The sequence below is a fragment of the Lissotriton vulgaris genome, chromosome 2_1 (genome assembly GCF_964263255.1).
Source record: "Lissotriton vulgaris chromosome 2_1, aLisVul1.2, whole genome shotgun sequence".
NCBI lineage: Eukaryota > Metazoa > Chordata > Amphibia > Caudata > Salamandridae > Lissotriton > Lissotriton vulgaris.
Genome location: NC_141687.1, coordinates 1213078594 through 1213099311, shown reverse-complemented (window position 1 = coordinate 1213099311; position 20718 = coordinate 1213078594). Strand labels below are relative to the sequence as shown.

The following is a 20718-nucleotide window of genomic DNA, read 5'->3' as shown; positions in this document are numbered from 1 at the left end:
AGCTCCCCATGATGGACCCTCCGTGACCTCCCCACTTTTGTTCCCAGCACTACACTACCACCTGCTTTTCCTGCTGCTTCTGTAGCCCACTGCCCCTGGAACTCCTTCCCCCACCCACTCGTACTTAATTTCAGCCGCAGCGTTTACCATCCATTAAGCAGACACTACCTGGGCCTGCCTGGGCCACTTACCTGTGCCAAGTCCTCCGACTATGCCTTGTGGAGCCAGCTCCAACACTGATCGAGGCTTCCAGCCTCACGCTCCTGCTTCCCTCCTCCTTCCTGTAACTTTTGCTCTCTCACTCTTTGCTCTAATTTTTGTAGTGTTCTGTGTCTGCTTTCCTGTCACTCTTTGCTCTCTCAGTTCTCTGCTTTTGTCCTGCCTGTGACCACTTTCCTGTCACTCTCTGCTCTTCTATGCTGAATACCAACTTTCTTAAACTCAACACAGACAAAACGGAAATCATGCCCTTCGGCAGAGACACCTCGTTGTGGAACAGAATCTGGTGGACAGCAGATCTTAGGCCATTGAGTGGGCCCATAACTGAAGGAAGAGACTGGGACCTCGAGGGGGCCTATTTCTGAGGTAGGGATAAGATTCCGGATTCTAATTCTTCTCAGTTCTTGGGCTGATTTGATCCATAAAGCTAGGTATATGAGTTACAGATTAAGGCCCCCTTTGTATGGAGATATTTATTGTACATTTATTTCAACTATTTGCAGATAGCACCAGCTGCACACTCTTTGCAGATGTGAGGATGGCAGGCAGCCACTCATGAGCAGAGCCGGACTGGTAACTGAATCTGGCCCGGGCAAACTGCTTGGCCGACCCCCCTAGGGTGGAGGAGGGTGGAGCGCCCAAGCTGTTTGCTAGGGCTGGTTTCAGACTATTTTGTTACAGGGTGCCGATATTGCTGCCCCGGTAACAAAAACAGCCCCCACTGTCCTAACACTGGCCCCCACCCTGGCAGTCCACCGGGGAAATGCCCGGTGCTCGCAACGGCCAGTACAGTCCTGATCCTGAGTAGCAGATTGATGGGGTTATTTAGAGTTTGGCCGTCGGTCGCCCTGTCCGCCAGGCCAGCAAGGCTTCGTCTCTACAGCTCTTCAAACACCCAAACCCGCAAGAAACCATGCCTACACCTCCCACACACCCTTGAATCAATTACTTGACACCCACATCGATAGACCAAGCCCACGATGTTCCTCAACAATTCAGAAATACACCCGTAGGTCTACGCTCACATTTAGAGTACATTTTACTATTGTTGTGAATTATAAAATACCCATGAGCACTTTTGGGGATCTATGACAGCTTCTCTTGATCACTCACACACATAGGCATTTACACATGCATAAGTGTATCATGCACTTATGTCCAAATTTTCGACAGAAGTTCATCTCCATTTAAAACGTATGCTCTCTCGTGTGCTATGCTGTGAAACTATTTTCCTACATAGATGAACCCCTCTGTCACCCAGCTATTACACAGCCATAATTTCTAATGAGTTGCCTCCACGTTCAAATGATAGTTAGGAATTTACTCCTGACCACGACAGGAGTAAATATTCTACCACATCCAGGTGGGAATGCATCTTATAAAGTTTCTAAATATCCTCAAACTTGCAGGCTTGTAAGCGATCCCTGAGACAACCACTCTAGATTTGCTCAAATGTAAAAATGGCACCAAGTTTGTACAATTTTGCATATGAGTAATTAATAACATGTGGGCTGAAGACGTATTCATCATAAGGCGATGTATGTGATATTACAGATTAAATGCCAATAAAATATGGTTAAAAAAAGAGTATGAATGAATGAATGAATGAATGAATAACTTTATTGTGTGGTTACTTAAAACCATTACATTAAGACCAAAGTATAAAATTACAAAGGTTAAAAAAGAGTAATAACATGTGTGATTAAAGATGGTCATTGTTTATACGAGATAGGACTTTATTAAAAAACATACTGACTGTGTACCTAAATAAAACTAAGGGTCACAAGAATCTTTGAGAAACGGGCCAATAGGAGCAAGGATTTCACAGTGATGAACCGCCACGGCTCCTGTGTGGCGCCAGTAATGGGCCTCGGTTATTAGAACGAACCATAGGTTTCGAGAAAGATTTGTAGCATACTTCAAGGCAATTAGCAGGAGAAGTCCCTCCACGAGAACAAGACTGGCAACAGAACACAGATCAAGGAGAAACCACATCAAGCCCAGGAAGAGGAATGATAGCGTGGGCCACCCTTCTCTGTGGCAGTCTCCTCTGCTAAGTGTGCAGACGCCTGCTCCCAGGCATAGGCCGAAGTAAAATAAATATCGGAAACCATGCTGTAAATAGGTCAGAGGGGTTATTTACTCGCTGTGGAAATCGATCAGCCGCAGATTTTCATTGCCTGAGCCACCCGGACTTAATAGGACAGGATTGTGTTGACTCCAGGTGGGTGGTAAAGAGACCTCTTACTGCAGAGCTAGGACACTGGGTTTATGTTTAGGGAAGAGGTGTGAAAAGTTTTTACTGCACGTGCAAAGGTTTGCATATTTCCTATTTATCTGCATTTGTAGTTGGGTGAGTTTCATGCATTTCCTGCCATTACGCTACACTTAAGTGTAGTGTCTGTCCCCAGTGAATGATACTATAAAGTAAATCATGCCCATAACCGGAAAATACTTCCCCTTGTCACTCCCACCCTCATCTCCCAATATTAAAAATATATGGACAAGAGCTTTAAGGTCAACATGTTTTACTTTGCCCCCACACGTGTCACATCAGTTCAAATGGGTGATGTGACACGCGTGTTGGCTAAGCATGCCAAATAACACTGGTCAAGAAAACTGGTAAAATGGGGAGTGTGAGAAAAGAAAAGATGCAGAACTTGGTGATCCATGTATGCTGTTCACATTTTTTACAAGAAAATGCCACGCGTCACAAGACATTAAAAAGTTGTGTGAAGTTGCAAAGGGCTTTTTATTTATGTATTTATTTTTGCAACCTATGCAAAGGTTGACGGGACAGGTAGCAGGTTTGTAGAGTTTGCAGAGTTTTTAGCTTTGAGACATCCACTTGAAAATCATGGCTTTAGCAACAATTTAAGTGGTGTATGTTCTTGTTTATTGATAAGAAAATGGTTCTCAGGAGGCAGGATGGCTCTGTAGGTATCATTTGCAGCTGAGATGTGCAGTGTTCTTCAGTTTTTGAGTTCTAATTAGGACCAGATTACATTTTCATTATGCAACGTTAATTGTTTGTAAACCCTGATAATTGGGTTTTGTGTATTTTGCATACTTTTTGGGGGCTTTCTGCTTATGCTGTTTCATGTAAATTTAGCAAATGTAACAGTGTTCTGGGCACTGTGAAACAGGATGTGCGCCGCAGCAGCAGGCTCTGCGCAAGAGGTGTCCCTACATTACCTTAGACACTGTAAGAAAAGTACACTGACAAGACTTTCGTAGAGGAGGGCAAACTTCATGCACCAGATTCACAAAGATGACCAGCCAAGTCTATCTCATGTACTACAAATCATTTTCATGAAAATTATGAGCTTTCACGTGTCAAAAACATACAAATGTGCCTGTGTCTACTTATAATCCTGGCACATTCAGCTCAGCTGAATTTCCGTACCAGGTTGGTTAATTTATTTTTTTCTGACTTTTACGTAGCGCAACCCAAAGGTATCAGGTATGAGAGCACTTTACATGAGCACCCGTTGCGTCACACAAGGACACATTTCTTTTTTTGTAATTGAGAACCTTTAAGTAGTAGTAGCTTATGAGAATACAAGACATCCATTTTCAGCACCAGCTTGTGCTCACAAGGACACGTTGCTGGTTTCCAGAGAGAATCAACATCCTTGTGTAAATGTATTAAAAGTAGGAAAAACTACAAACTATTGACAGACTAGTAGTTGTGTCTCAGGGTGCAATCTCTGTGCTCTCTTTCTACTCCTTTCTATATCTTTGGGGGTTATTACGTGTCTGGCAGTCCACAAACTGCCAGACTTATAGGGGCCATGGTGGTGGCGGTCTCCCGACCGCCCTATTATGACAAGAGCGGTCAGGCTGCTTGGGACCACCGCAACTGCCAGAATCAGAGATCCCTGGCAGTGGCGTGCCAGTCTTGAGGCCGCAATATGCTAATCATATTATGAGTTTCCTCACCGCCACACTTTTCATGGCAGTGCGACCGCCATGTAAAGTGTGGCATCAGGAAACGTGCTCCCTCACGCCACGTGGATGCACACCAGTAAGGCACGGCTTGTACTGCAGCAGTCCATGCCATGCAGGTACTGCCTTTGACGTTTCCATTGCGATGCCTATTTCATAGGCACCGCCATGGGGACGCCAAAGAACCGCCTGCCAGACAGTATAAAACTCCTGTTCTGGCGGGCCGTTGGTACTTGGGTTTGGCAGTGCGTTTGCGGGCGGTGTAGCTCCTCCACCACTAAACTCTCAGGGACCATGGGTAGTTTGAGAGAGAGAAACACTGTTTATTTAGACCGTAGTCTTTAAACCTTGAGATCGAATAAAATGCTTCGCATTATACAAAATTAATCAATATCAAAACCATACAAAATGTATAAATTCAGGCAGTTACTCTCTGTACCGCTCCCTATATCTTTTCCTATGTTAAAAAGACATTCCATGGGTAGCTAATATATAAAATCGTTAAAAATGATTTTAAAAACATGCTATACATAATAAAACTGGAGATTATTACATTTTAAAATTAGGCAAGTTTGTTACATTTATCATTCTTCACTTACAGTACAATCTAGCATCTTGTGAGCTTACAACCCTCGCATTTTATCCTTTGATTATTTCTGACAAGGAGGTTCCTCAGTATAATTTCTTTAACTGTTCCCGCGCCACATGGTTCACCCCTTTCAGATAGTTACCGAGTGCAATTGCTATATCCAGATGTTCCATTCCTATCAGTAAGTTAATTGCTTGAGCGCTTAGTCTTATGCCATATTTTGTACATAAAGGTCGTAGGAACCGTTTTCTAAAGGAACATGACAGAGGATAGAAAGAGCAGCTCTTTTTGTGAATCTGCATTATTGCACCTACACCCAACCTAGGCATGCTTTAAGTGAGGGGAAGCAGACCCATTCTTCATGGCTTGGCTTGTAGTGATAGTTTATTGGTTGACCTGGATGTTTTGTTTTGTGTCCTGTTATTTTATTTATATTGTCTTGTCCTGGTATGTCAAGCCATATCCTCTTCTGATCAGTTCGGCTATGTTATAACAAAAAAGTGTTTTTAGCCTAAATAATAACATGTTGCCTTGTTTGAGTGCTTCAAATTACTTTGCGATTGCCCCATGCATGCTCCTCAATTTGTCAACCTTGGAAGGATGAAGGCTGAGTCTGTTGCCTGCAGGGCACAGTGTTCCATAGCAAGTGTCCAGCTGACTGAGCTATCCTTTCGACGTATGCATGTCCTATAGTGTTAGGCATCGTAGTTTTTATGCAGAGCTTTTTGGTGCAGCTCCTCCCTGCAACGGCGATTTTGCCCGTGGCAGGATCATCCGTGGGGGGAGAGAGTCCACGGACGAGCTCTGGCCCGGATGAGTGAGTGTTCTGAAGAGACTGTTTTGTGTTTGAGCGCACTCTTTGAAATGGTGAGCGTGGGGCTGTTGTGAGAGTGGCCCTTTGCCCAGTTCTGTCTCTTTCTAAGGGGATCTGAATAGGGGAGCCATCTGGGTGAAGCCAGCATGCTCGGCACCTCAAATGTTAATGAGGCGGAGGGCGCCTGTTTTTTGCCTGCCTGTCGAGAGGACCGGTATATCCTTCTGCTCAGCCTGTGCTGCGCCTCAGTGGGTTAATAGCGCCTCTTTTCCAGCGCTTCTGTATTAAGAACACTGGTGCATTCCTCCACCCCGTGTACTTGAGTCTGCACAAAGCTGGTACCTTGAGATTATTTAGGGAGGGGTTGAGTGTGCTAATACGGCTAGATTGAGGTGGGCTAGCACTAAGAAAACGACCACCTCTCCCTTCAGTGCCCCCACCTTCTCCTGAAAGGGTTAACCCTGCCGGGGCTGCAGCGAGCTGCCCTCGCAGAGATGAATGTGTAAAGTCTCTTCGGAGTGTCTGCCGGCGTGAGTGTGCTGGTCAGTGATGGGGCTGCTGCCATGACAACCAGGGGAGACGGAGTCGGTGTGAGTGATCCCGGGGCTCGGATGCTGCGCTGGACCAGGAGGGGACCAGGAGCAGAGTTTGTGAACCTCCCGCAGAGCTGAGCTGAGCTGAGCTGGCCGCGGCAGCAGCTCGTCTCCCCCACCGCGGAGCAGAGAGGAGAGGCGCGGGGCTGGCGCTGCCTGCTGCGGCTGCTGTGCGCAGATTTACAGCCCCTCTCCCAGGCAGAGGGGAGAGCCGCGGACTGCAGGCGTCTATTCCGCGGATTGAGCAGCGCGCACCAAGTTGCCCGCCGTGGATGCCTCCTCCTGCCCTTGGACAGAGGCGTGCGCACATGGGGGGTCGGCGGTCAGGAAGGGCTGCAGCCGCGCGTTGAGTCTGTGCTTGAAGAGTGTGGTGTATCTCAGCTTTCATTCTACCTTGGTGTCTGACATCCGCCACTCCTCCCTTTGGCGATAAACTTTTGATGCAGCGTTCATTCTTGCACTGGGGAGGCTCGAGACACTAGTGAGGGAACCCTCACATTTGGATGCCGTTGGTGGGACCCCTGGACTGATCCAAGGGAGCGCGGAGCATCTCCCGAGGAAAGACTTGGGTTCCGTCCTCTCAGTCCCTGACGCCCCTGGGCTCCCGGACCTCTGTGCTTGGCGGGAGGGGTGGCCCGGAAAGGGGGTGTCTGTCAAGGATGGGTGTCGGGGGGTACTTGGTGTTGCCCTGGAGGTGCCTGGTCGTCCTGTCTCTCAGACTGCTCTTCCTTGTGCCCGCAGGAGTGCCCGTGCGCAGCGGAGATGCCACCTTCTCGAAGGCGATGGACAACGTGACGGTCCGGCAAGGGGAGAACGCCGTCCTCAGGTAGGAAGACTTTTCAAGGGGTTGTCCTGCGGGTGGGTTGTTGGTTTTAATGCTGGTTACTGTGGGGGTGCTCCCACTGGGCGTCTGTGAGAGGTGCTGCTGCCCAGTGGTCACCGAGAGAGGTGGCGGCGTCAACGGAGCCTCTGACGTTCCAAAGGTCAAAGAGGTGCCTCTACAGGGGTGTCTGTAAAAGGGGGTCCCGACACAGGGGTCTCTTGAGGTCTTTAGCGGGGGTCTACCGTGCTGTAAAGTTCACTACGAGAGTAGGAAATGAAATGTCTTTTAGTGGTGGCCCAACACAGGCGTATCCAGGAGGGTGAACTAAGGTGATGTGAAATTATAGAGGTGTCTGTAAACCATGTTCAAACACAGGGGTCACCTGGGTGCGGGGGTGGGGGAGGGGATGCGGTGGAATAAGGAAGCATTGTAATTGAACTGCACGCCTGTGTCATTTGAATGGGTAGTAGTACCATGGTACAAGATGTCTGCACACAGTGTCAAACTGCGGCCATTTGAAGGGAGTCGGAAACATCTTAAGTGTCATTCTGAGTCATGAAGCAACATGTCTGTGGGAGATGATTTCGCCCATGGGGGGTCTGGCTGTGCATGGTTGGTCTGTAACATGATATTTGGTATTCGGAAGCATGACCTGAGGTTTGTAAGCTGTCTCCCCACACACAGGTCTCTTGGGAGATGCACTAAGCTTTAGGACATGTGCCCCTACTTGAAGACCACATGGAGCTTGCGAATTCGGGGTACAGACAAGGCCCTTATTCTTTGGGGTTACTGGAATATGGGGCAGCATGTGATCTGAGGTGGTCTGCACAACATTTTCTTGCGGAGAGGTTCTAGGGGGGGCCGCTGACTGAGTTACAAGTCTGATGTTATTTGCAGTCGGTTCAAGTGCGTGCCTGCAAAAGAAGGATCATGGGCCAAGCGCTTTGAAGTCTTTTAAGAAATGCTTGTCGCAGGGCAGTGACCGCTGTGTGGTGAGCTTGCAGGCTGTTTGAGAGATGCATTCAGGAGCACCCCCCCAATATGAAACTTGATAGATCTTATGTCCGTTGACAGGAAGCTGCAGGTACCTTTATGATATCCTTCTAGAGATGACCCATAGGAGGAGCATGCTTTGGAGAGGACCACTATTGGAACACTTGATGGATTTTAAAGAGATGCATTTGAACAGGGCCCTATCTAGGGAGAATGTGGGATCATAAAGGAACATTTCACCCTAGATAGTGGTCTTCTGGATATGCTTTTTGTAAGTGGCGTAACAAAACTTGAAGGGGTCCCCTGCAAAGTACATGGAACCCCCCCCCCCCTCCCGACTCGCTCAGGAGCTCTCAGGCCAGGTTATTGTGCTTAGGGGGCCCCCTGGAGCTCGTCCCCCACACTGCGGGGCTGTGGGGGCCTTTTCGAGGTGACCTCTACATTATGCACTTCAGGGATTGTCAACCTTCAGTGATGCTCTTAGGGAGGTTCTCTAGGTAAGAAGTGTGTAGGATACATGAGACATGCTTCTGGGTATAATCTCGAAGTACCACACTTGAGGGGTCCTCAAGAGCTGGACAGAGAGAGTTCCTTTACTGCTTGACGAATCTTTAAGAAATATATTTAGGGACGGTCCCTAATTAGGAAGCTTAAGTAATTTTTAAGAGATACTTTTAGAGAGGGTCTCCAGGGAGGGAGCTTGAGTTGTCTTTAATAGATGGTTTCGGAGAGGGTACCAAGGGAGTGAGGTTATGGGGCTTTAGGAGAAGGTTATAGGAGGAACATCGAGGTCGAGGGTCTTGAGTATCTTTCAAGTTTTCTTCCTAATCTGCTTGAGGGAGCACATTCCCACACATCTTTCACCGCCGTGTTTTTTACACGAAGGTCACTAGATGACCACGGACGGATAATGTTTTAGGTGTGTTTACGTAGAAGCCGCTAAGGGGACATGAAGGGAAGTCCCTTTAGCTGTTAGGGGGAACGGGGACAGATATTTTCAGATGTTGCGCACAGTGGGCTTTGGGTGAACATTGACAGATTCATCAAGCGCGTTACAGAGAAAAATGGCCAAATAATTTAGATCCTTTTATGTAAGGTCACTGGGGATTATTGTAGGATACATGTCGAGGATTCAGCCTGAGCCCCCGAGGGGAAATGTACAGGTATGTTTAGATGTTTCTAGGTCGGTGTCCCTGGGCCATAATAGACAGAAGTTGCGTACGTTGCTTTACATGGCATTACTGAGTCAACATGGACAGCTAGTTGCCATGTTTTTATGCCGTGGGATCAATGGCTGACGTTGCTTGAGAGGACTCACATAGGGGTTTTCTGAAGAAGTGCGGCCAGATATTTATAGACGGTGGTCACTGAGAGAGCATGTAGTTATTTTGAGATATTTTCATTTAATATCAATCTCACTCAGAAGAAACGATATTTAAAGAAGCTTGTTTACAAAGGAGTCCAGGGAAAGAGTGAAACATGGTTTGAACAGAGGTAACTGTGGAAGCATGCATATATTTGTTACATAGGAGTTACCAAAGAGGTGGGCAGATATTTTTAGACGTGTTTACATAGAGCCTACTGGGGGGAGTGAAAATACATATATATTTTTTTTTGTACATGATAGCACAAAGTAAGCATCAGTAGCCATATTTAGATGCTTTTACTTAGAGGTCACCGAGTGACCACCGGCAGACATTTTTTTAATAAAAAAAGTGTACATAGTTGTCACGGAGAGGTTTTGAGGGAGGTCACTGGGGCAGTAGGGCAGATAGTGCTGCAGATGCCCTACACAGAATTTACGAAGCGTCATGCACTTTTTATTATTTTAATATTTCTAGCACAGCGGATCTCTGGTAGATCGCCTGCAGTGTTGAGTATGCGTGTCACATGATTTACATGAGGAGACATTTCTGAGAAATCCACAAGGTGGCTGTACTGATATTTTAATGTGTTCTTTCCGAGGAATAAATGAGGTATACGAGGAGATATGTTACTACGAATCAATGGGAGAACAAGGGCAGAGGTGTCTGACATATCTTTACATAGTAATCACTGCAAACAGACATTTTAGGTTGGGGTCCCTGGGGATCATGCGTCAGTACGTTTACGTAGTTCTAACGGGCGGTGCGTGGCACGCTGTTTAAACATGTGGGCCCCTACAGGGGTGCCTGGGGAAACTGGGGCGCATGCTTTTCCATAGGCACGCCTGGGGAGCATGACGATCTCTTATTACATGTGGTTCACAGAGTGTACATGGACAGATGCGCTATGATGTCTTTAGGAATTACTGGGAGGGAGTAAAACAGATGGGTTTTTGTCATGATTCACAAAGCCTCCATACCAGCACATTCAGACGTTTTATTCAACGGTCACTGATGAAGTGTGAACACATGCAGTTTTTTTTATTTTGTACAGATTTTTTTTTTTTACACACAAGGGCAACAGACGGGGCTGGAGCATGTTTATGTGTGTTTTCTTCACAGATGATCACAGCACAGGTCTCTGGAGGTGATCCTAAGAGGCGTTTATATGGAGCTCAGTAAAGGGCTTTCCATAGAGGCTTGAGGCAGACCGGTGTTATGTGTTCCCCCGTGACCATCGAGCGAGCATGAACACATGTTTGTGGTATGTCTTTCTTTATGGTCAATGGTCTGGGAGGAGGGTAGTTCAACAGATATTTTCCCACTGGGTTTGGCGTCGGGATTGGGTTTGTGCTTTAACAGGTTTTAGTTGCGTTTTCCCAATAGATTACTGATGTGCCTTGACAGCTGTGCTTCAATGAGTCTATTGGACGATGGACAGACGTGTTTACATATTACTATATGTCGTGCACACGTGTGTATCTAATGATTGAAATGGACCATGGGTGATGTTCTTCCATGAGTTAATGAAACAGATGTCCTCAGCATCTGCAGATAGGAGTGACATGGGACAGGCATGTTTGTGACCTAGGTGCTGAGGTTGACAGTGCACCAGGTGTGTTAAGATCACTCTCTGCTGATGCAATGCCCATAGCGCCTTGAGTCTGAAGCTGTGTGTTGGTACCACTACTGTAATATCCCAAGCATAGGGAAGGGGACAGGAAGGTGTGGCCTCCAAGGGGCAGACGTTTCATGGCACGCATTGTTGAAACTCACTGTCTAGTGAAGAGAAGAGTCTGAGGTTAGCTCCTGGTAGCAGGTCTGTGACACCCTAAGCATGGAGCAGTTGGTGTTACAGAGAATGGGGGTGCTTGGCACACAGATGGCAGAGGTTGCAAGGGGGCGGCTCAGTGCCTAGTCATGTGAACTCATAGCGCTTTGAGTCTGAGGCAGGCGATACCCTGAGCATTCGGCAGACAGTGCCACGCAGAACACATGAGTTCGGCGGAGGCAGGCGCTGGCACTGTTACTGTGATGCTGGAGCCTATGAAAGCCAGAACCATGCTGTACCAAAGAGCTTGGCACCCCGTTGCAAGGGGCTGCAAGCCCTAGTACTCGATGCTCGCCCTCTAGCGATGTGGGGCTGTTAGCGCCTCGAGTCTGCAGCATGGGCACTACCACTAATGTGATACATACTCTGAAGATTGACAGGTATGGGTCACGCAGAGCAGAGTTGGAAGCTTCCAGTGATATTCTTTCTCAGCATTCGGTGTGTGAGTGACAAGTTCATTGTGGCAATCCTTCCTGCGCGTGCTTCCGGCGCTGCCTGCCTTGGAACCCTTCTATTATTAACCCCCATTCCCAAAGAAAAGGCTTTCCAGTTCTGAAGCCTTTCACTTAACTCCCAATTCACACCGAACAGACCCTTAAACCGTAAACCTGTGGATTGAATCAGAGTTTCATTATATATCTTATGTATAGGGCAGAAAGGAAGCATGGTTTATACATATGCGGAGCTTCGTGGGCAGTTGATAGACGGAACGTCACTGTTGCTTTTGTCTGCATGGCAGATTTCAGGGTGTAGCCCTATTTTGAGCATATTGTTGAAGTGAGTGGACTACAGTGTGTATGTGCTGGCGGTTACATGTACTTATATGCCTGTGTGGGTGTTTTTCCTCTATAGCTCTACCCCAAAACTTGCACATCACGGACACGGATGCGTTTCCTAGGCTCCTGTTATCTTAAGTAAAATAGTCTAAGTACTGAAAATACGTTTAATGTTATGTTTAATGCATTGATATAGCGCACATTCTGTCACTGGTATGGCTTTGGAGCGCTAATGGCAGTCCATGTGCTTCCAAACTTGCTTCTCAGGATTCCGTAGGAGGCTGCAGTCTGATCCAGATAGAGTTTCGAATGTCAGTTTATGCCTGTCCGTTCTCCAGGAAGGTGACTAAAATGTTGGATGTTTTGGAGGAGCGTGACCTTGAAGTCTAATGGAATGGCACCAGTGGGCTTCACCAAGCTGCTTACCCAAATACCAAGATGGCGGATAGGCCACTGCCTGGTAGATGGATAAGAAAAGCATTTCCTGATTGTTTTTTTTGCTACTATAGGCTTATCTAGCTATCTCTTGTTCAATGAATGTTAGGAGATCTGTCAAGTGTGTTCTGTCACAAGTCCATGTGTTGTATCCGCTTGAGAGAAGTACTGTTCATGACACCCAAATGTATGACATATAGACTGTGTTTGATATGTGCAAAAGGTTTTGTCTAACTGCCCCTGTTGAATGTTCTGCAAATGGTAAATGCCGCTACAGGCACAGTATACTCAGATGTATGTCATATCTTCTGTGTCGCATGTGGAGGTCTTTGTGGGGGAACTCTCGTGGACCTCTAGTGAACGTAACTCAAGCCACCCTCACTGCATGCCTCACAGGTACGAGAGGCAGTTCACCGGAACCCAACTCTGAAAACTTCCGAAGGAGCTCCAGCAAGGGTCTGGCAGTGTGCTGGCCTTATTGAGGAGAATGGTTGGGGACAGAGGTGTCCATCAGTAGACAAAATGACTTCCTAGATGTGCCCCATGAATTAACATGGGCGATGTGTAACAAGGAAGCCTGAGTTTGAGTCCTGTCGTCCCAGTTTGACCCCCCTGTGTGATCCCCTACAGGTACTCTTTTCATCTGCTCAGTAGCCTAACTCAACTGCTGCTTGCTGTGTAAGTACTGAGCAGATTTCACATTTATATAAGCAAAGGAATGAACAGAACAAGCCACACCATGTGGGAATCTAGAAGTTGATACATTGTTCTGTGCCCTGAACATTTGTATGCTTGTGCATTGCGACACACGTCCCTCAACAAGAGACAGTTCACTGTACAGTGTACAGTGGCGGCTGGTGAAATTTGAAAGCAGTGAGGCGTAAACTTTGTTTTGGAGTGCACCACAGCGAGTGAGTCAGAATGACCTGGCTACATGTTGAAAAATTCGTTTTTTTTATTTGAAAATGTAATTGCTTTGTAAATATAGTTGTGAGGACTTTTCATCCATTTTATTATTTGCAACAAAATGGTGACTATTGTAAATTATTGTTGAGATCCTCCCTTATAGGTGCCTGTGAGAATGAGATGACAAATGGATACATGATGATGATGCAGAGCTCACTTCTGGAAGGAGTGTTTTGAATTGCATCAAAAGCCAAGCTTTATTGTTCTCACTTTGAGAACACCATTCCTGTCTAAAGATGATGCTTGAGTTGTGAAACCATGGTGCTGTGAATCACACACCTCAAAAACATTCCCACTCCCCCTGTGTCAGGTTAACAAATGCTTTCTTCAATCCAGAAGTGGTAGCTACAAGATCTGAGGATTGGCTGCATCATGGGGACTGGACTGCCGGACTACTGCAAAGGCGCCAGCAGGAGCATTCAACCTCTTGGGCACCTTCATGGTTCCCTTCTCTGCCTCCCAGAGAGTGACCACTTTCATTTTCTTTCAGTGACACACAGGGCTTTAAGTGGGATGAAAAAACAGTGGGTATGAGAGCATAGGGGCATGGCCGCTGTAATTAAGGGTACATCTTAAGACAGTTAAGTTAAAAATCTGTACTAAGCATAGTATGTGCCCCACTGGTATTTTGCTGCTTCTGTCCATTCGTCCAGATCTATAACACAACAAGTAACATTACCACTACATACACCAAGCCAGGACTATTGGCTTTGTCAATGGCTATCAATTGCATAAGATAAATAAACAACTACTATGACTTTTTTCATATAATATATTGCAAATGCTTCCATTCTTGTGGGCGAGGTTGTGTAGTATGGCTAGAGCTACTGCCTTTAGAGCTGAGAAAGCAGATTGAAGCTTCAAGTGGGCTCAACATCCTGTGATTCAGATATGTCCAAAACCTTAAGTCTGCAATAGTACAACCGGTCACTGCCTTTGATGTAACTTCAGGGGCTCGATTTTCAGGTTTCTATAGCGCAAACTTGGAGTGTTTTACATGAGCGCCAGTTACCAGGACATACAATAGGTCCTGGTAACCGGCGCTCATGAAAAACACTCACAGTTTACACTATATTAAAACTGAAAAACAAGTCTCTTTGAAGTTAAGGCAAAGGCAGTGAGGGCGGGTGGTACAGTACAACCCATCACGGACTGTGTGTCCTGGTAACTGGCGCTCATGTAAAACACTCCAAGTTTACGCTATAATTAAACTGAAAAACAAGTCTATTTAAAGTTAAATTAAAGGCAGTGACGGGTTGTACTGTATAACCTGTCATCACTGCCTTTGATGTAACTTCAAAGAGACTCGTTTTTCAGTTTTATTATAGCGCAAATTTGCTGAGGTCTACATGAACAACAGTTACCAGGACATGTAAAATGCCCTGGTAACTGGTGCTCATATAAAGCGCCCCAAGAAAAACGAGTCTCTGTGAAGTTACAGCAAAGGCAGTGATGACGGGTTGTACAGTACAACCCATCACTGCCGGTGTGTCCTGGTAACTGGCGCGCCTGTAAAGTGCTCAACGAAAAGAGAGTCTCATGAGCGTATATTAAATGAAGGGACGGGTTGTAATGTACACAACCAGTCACTGCCTTTGATTCAGTTTCAAAGAGATTGAGACTGGTACTATTGCGGAGTTAAGGTTTGGTCTATTACACACTGAGGGTAAAACAAATGGAGAGGCCATAGCGACTCAACATGATGCGACATCTACTCACGTGACGTCACGTTTCTGGATCCTGATCCGAATCTTTAGGACACCAACGCACATTGCCCAGCCAACGCCAACTTAATGAAGTTGTGTGCGAGGCCTGGTTGTGTGCTAGGCCCTGGCATTGACGCAGGGAAGGGGCCACCACGGCGGCGAGGTCACACTCCCTGTTGTCACGTGTAATGGCGCATACCTACGCACGCAGAGGAGAGGGGGAGAGAGAAAGGCTCAGAGCTAGGGCATATTAACGAATCACTGCACAGTTTCACAGTAAAGCCGTGCAGTGATTGGTGAATATGCAGGAGTCCAGTGGCATGCTCATTCCCTCTGGCTCTGCGTTCTCTGTCTGGAGACACTAAATCAGCCAATCCAGGCGCTGCTTGCAATGCCTGGATTGGCCAGGGCAGGACAAGTCGCCGCTCATCAGGAGACCGGCGGATGCGGCTTCGACACCACTCCCCCCGGCTCCTTCATTCTAGATGCCAGAGTACTGAAAATTGTGCATGTCGGGCTGGTCAGGGAAAGGCACCGACCAGCGGGCATGCGCAGTTGTTTACACTGCACTCACTCTGACTGCTCCTAGCCCCACCTCCCTAAGCCGGGAAGCCTAGAATGTAATAATGTGCGTCACACACATGTGATCGCCCGCTGCTGAGACTGTGTGCTGACTGCAGTGGGCGGGCAGAGAGTAATAAGTGAGTGTTTACTTTCACTTATCAAAGGTGTTAATAACACTTATTACACATATTTTTAGTTTTATTCAAAGCACTGCTCACAGCTGCCTTGGGCAAAATAATGAGGGGGCGACGCCCAAAAACGCCCTCATGGAGGAACCGCCACTAGCAGTGTAGAATATAGACGTCAACAAATACACCTCACTCGCTCCCTGACCGATATTTCTCTCACCTGTTCCTGTCAACTCTTTCTTCTCACTTGCTCATTCCCTTTCTTGCTTGCTCACTTCCCTTTCTTGCTTGCTCACTTCCCTCACTCATTGTAATTACTCACCTCACTCACATATTTGTTCTTTCTCTCACTGACCTCACATAATGGTTTCACTCACCTTCTGTACTTTTCCACCTTACTCATTCATTTTCTGACTCAGTCAGTGACCTGAGTCACCTGACCCACCATTGTCTCCAATTTGCAGCACCTACGTCATTTATCTCATTCAATCCTCACCACTCATTAGTTCACCCAGTTGCAGTCTCGCCTCAGTCCCTTTCCTTAATGGCCTGCCATACTCAGTCACCTCTATAACGTGATATTAGCTATTGAAAGATGAGTCAGCGTCGCCAATGAACAACAATACTTTCTCAGAAGCCTAACAAGGACCAGGGAAAGAAAAAAAACACAAGAAAAGAGCCTTGTTTTCCCCATGTGGAATTGCTTTTCTGAGGCGCAGTCCATACCTGCTGGGTTCCAGAACCTTCCTCTGCGGCTCCTCCTCTGGTGTGATATGAGCTGCAGGAATCGTGGCACCATTCCCTCTCTCAAGCCTGGCTCTCACCATGCAAGGCCCAATGCCCCTGCGTATCCTGCATTGTGCCTACGAGTGAGATCTTGAATGGTTAACCTGTGAGGTCCCCAGAGTGATAGTGCACAGGAGGCCTGTCTGCCTGCCAGGTTACCACCTCGTGCACCCCCTACACCCTCATTGTTTCCGCAAGTGCCTGTGCTGCTAGCTTTGACGCTAATGCGCCGGTGCGGGAATTGACCGTAAGGGCATGTTGGCAGCGTGTACCCCCACAACTCCTGCACCCTCTCGTCGACTTGCAGGAAGCACCCCCTGGAGGGCCCTGTGAGACCGCTGCAGGGCCGGACTGGGAACAGAAACCGGCCCTGGCACACTGCCTGGCGGCCCCTCCCTGGGGTGACAGGGAGTGCAGCTGACCAGTTTGCGAGGGCCGGTTTCGGACGATTTTGTTACCGGAGGCCGATATTGCCGACCCCCGGTAACAAAAACAGCCCCCCAGGGGCTCAAAACCGGCCCCCACCCTAACGGCCTACTGGGGAAATGCCCGGTGCCCACTATGACCAGTCTGGCCGTGGACCGCTGTCCTCACTTATCCCAATGAAAAAGGATGCCTTCTATGGACCAGAAGTGCACCACCAATCATGACCGCACCCGCAGACCAAGGATACCATAAATACGACAAAAAACACTTACTCTACTGCAAGAAAAGGTGGTTAAATACAAATGAGCATGGAATCAGACAATAACAACATGCCAACTCAGATCGTGGGGCCCGATTCACAGAATTAACTTAAGACACAATCCTAAACTTACTACTATTTTGGTATTCACAGAATGAACTTACTACTTTTGGTATTCACAGAAGTTAGGATTTTGTCTTAAGTTTGTCTTAAGACAAACTTAAGACAGACTTAAGACAGACTTAAGACAAACTTAAGACAGACTTAAGACAGACTTAAGACAACATCCTAACTTAAGTCTGTCTTAAGTTTGTCTTAAGTTTGTCTTAAGACAAACTTAAGACAAAATCCTAACTTCTGTGAATACCAAAAGTAGTAAATTCATTCTGTGAATGCCAAAACTATTAAGTGCATTCTGTGAATGCCAAAATAGTAGTACATTTAGGATTGAGTCTTAAGTTCATTCTGTGAATCGGGCCCATGGAGGCTATTAAGGAACACATTAGCAACATGCAACAAAGGAAAATATTAACACCATCAAAACGCTATCTAAGATAATGGTAAGTGGGACAAAACAGAAGATTAATAAAATAATCCAGTGCAAGGCAGCCAGCAGCATCTCCTATTTCTGGAGCAGTGAGCGGTGAAAGAGACCACTTCACCACCCTGCTGCCCCTTTTAAAGGGGGGGTCAGTCGTCAACCGGATCAAAAGGGACTCAGAAGTCTTTAACTGCTTCCGGGTTGCCTTGCACCTGCCGGCCAATACCTGTTCATCTTCTGGTGACTGGTGCGGGCAGCGTCACACACCGCCACCCCCAGCCCCTCGGTCAGGTACCGGCATCCTGCTATAGGCGCAGTGCCCCCTAGGCAAGGGTGCCTTGGCATATGGTCAGTTATTATCGGGTTCCTTCCCCTGACCTGACATAGGCCCCAGGGAGCCCTGTGCTCCCCTTCATCCCCTTTGCACAGACAGCACACAACACTTTCTTTTTGCACACTCTTTGGGTTGGGGGTCGTAAAACCTCCAGCCATATTTATTATAACACAAAAACATCATATATCTCAAAACCTTTTTTATCCCAATATAATTTTCCACAATTAATATGCACCCCATACATTATTATTTACAATGTGATGATTGGCTAACCTTAACATAGATTCTAATACATAGCCATTCCTAACCATATCTTGTCTTGTCCCTGCGCATTCTGTATTGAGCCTGAGAGTGAGATCATGACTGGTCAACCTGTGAGGTCCCCCACAGGGATCTTGGGCAGGGGATATGTCTGCCCACCAGGTTACCTACCTTGGGCACCCCCTACACCCTCATTACCCCCTCACTGGCCTATGTTGCTAGCTTTGATGCCCACGCGCCCTCTAGCTCACTTGCTGAAAGCACCTCCTGGAGGGCCTTGTGAGACCGCTGTCCTCTCCTATCCCAAGTAAAAAGGAATGCCTTCTATGGACCAGAAGTGCTCCACCAATCATGATCTCACATGCCACAGGCCAGCATAGTTCGCTTACTATCTGTCCTCTCCTCAAGAGGATCATGCACAATTTGGCCTGTGCATCAACCAGGCCAGAATATTTTCCAGGAACATCTCATTACCCAGTTTAGATGAACCCCATCCCGGACAAAAAAGTGCTCCCCCTGTATGCACCCATGTGTGATAGTCTGCAGCTTTGGTGATCTAAACAACTTGTCAACCTTCTTATTAATACGCTTCCCAGACTGATTGAGGGCTCAGACTGACTCCTATCCCCGCCATTGCAAGTGTGGGATGATGTGGGACCATGCTATGACTGCCTGCGATAATTTCTTTGCCAACCATCCCATTTCAGTAATCAGTTCTTCATAAATCCCTCTCCTAGCAAGGTATACCAAATCATTGTCACCCAAATGCACCACCACAACCCCTAGAGGCGTACACCCCTTGGGTAGCCATGATTCAAGGGTGCTCCTCAACTGTACCAGACGGAGCTCACCTTGCCCATGGAAAGACACATGGAAGCCCACCTGGCGGGCCCAGTTATCAAAGCTAACTGCAGAAAAACATGCTTGATCCGTGGCATATAAGAATAGCCTATTATCCACACTTCTGTCAACTGTGGCACTGCGGCGTGCACTGGCGTTGCACTATAAACGTGGTACTGCAGAGTTACTTCCTGCATCACAGGTCAGGAAAACTGTGAGAGAATGAAAATAAACATGGATAGTAGCAGCCTTAGTAGCACCTACAGCATGTGCAACCTAACATAGCGCTTGTAACATTCCGAGGACCATCTGCCTATCCTTTGAGCCACCTTACCAGAGATTCCCTTTGCTGTTCGCTCTGAGGCCGGCCTCATAATAGTCAACAAGCCCTCAAAAATTTCCAAATGAGCGAGCTGCAGCCCTCCCTGCATACCTTTATTGTTCTTGGCCACCAGTTACCCTCCCCCAAAATCCCCATAGAAAGTCATTGTAAATGCTGCCCTGATTAGGTGAGCCTCCCCATGGACCTATAGACGTTACCCAGTACACTCAGGACTGCCACAAATTTGCTGATACCAATGGGGCGCCTGGCATCCGGCTTGGAACCCTGCAAGAGCTGCCATCCCAAAAAGGCCCTCTGCACTATAAATGATCTGGTTACGTCCTGGTGGCCAAGCATTTTTGAAAAGAAAACGATTGCTGCCATGTGGCATTGTGCGCAAGCTGCAGAGCACCCATGATCCTTTAGGGCTCTGAAAAATGACAGGACAGAGGAAGATTCATGCCACACCCTCTCCCACCCAGTCCCCAGGAAACTACAGTTTGTGCTGAATGCCCATCATAATCCCACCTCATCCTGGGTGCTAAACTGGCTGTCACGAGGTCTGGTAGGTTTGAGCACCAAGCCACCACAGATGGTCCGGAAAAGGTGTTTGGTCTCCTGCTGCTTCTGGGTGGTGGGACCAGAAAACCTGCATCTTGAAATTATATAGAGCACCAGCAGCATCATTCAGAGCCCCTGGGACATGCTTGGCCCTAAACAATACATTAGGTTACAAGCATTGCAGCACGATCTCCTTCAACAACCTCTGCATCATCTTACATTTGGCAGCCTGCTGGTTAAGGCACTCGACTACTGTCATGTTATCAGACCAAAATATGACCAACTGGTTAATGAGCTGTTCCGGCCAGATGGACAACCCCACCTGGATGGGATGGAGCTCCAGGAAACCTATGTTGGTAATCAGCCTTGACTCCACCCAGGCAGCAGTTCACCACTCCGCACACCAGGCCGGGCCAGGGATGGCGCTAAAACCGGTGCTGCCCACCAAGTCTGTGAAAAGGCCCAGATCCTCTCTGGTCCTGGCAGTTCTGGAAACAATATATGAGGGCCGCTGCACTCCAAGGTAAATACAATTAAACTGGGTAATGTAGATAATCTATTAGATAGGTGCGCAGGAAGTCACCTTCCAGGTCCAAAAGGTGCGTTAGATATGAAAGCGGTGGGAGCCTTACAGGGGGT

The 20718-nt window shown here is 47.3% G+C and overlaps 1 protein-coding gene across 2 annotated transcripts in view; it reads left to right on the top strand.

Moving 5' to 3' along the window:
* LOC147732399 (opioid-binding protein/cell adhesion molecule-like) overlaps nt 1-20718 on the top strand; it is a 2769197-nt gene that overhangs the window by 1461535 nt on the left and 1286944 nt on the right. Inside the window, exon 3 of one of the 2 annotated variants that reach the window (XM_086956934.1) lies at nt 6905-6989. In XM_086956934.1, coding sequence (XP_086813060.1) covers nt 6905-6989 — 85 coding nt within the window. Of the gene's footprint in view, nt 1-6106; nt 6990-20718 lie in introns of those variants that run through there. The other variant, XM_086956933.1, reaches the window with a different exon arrangement.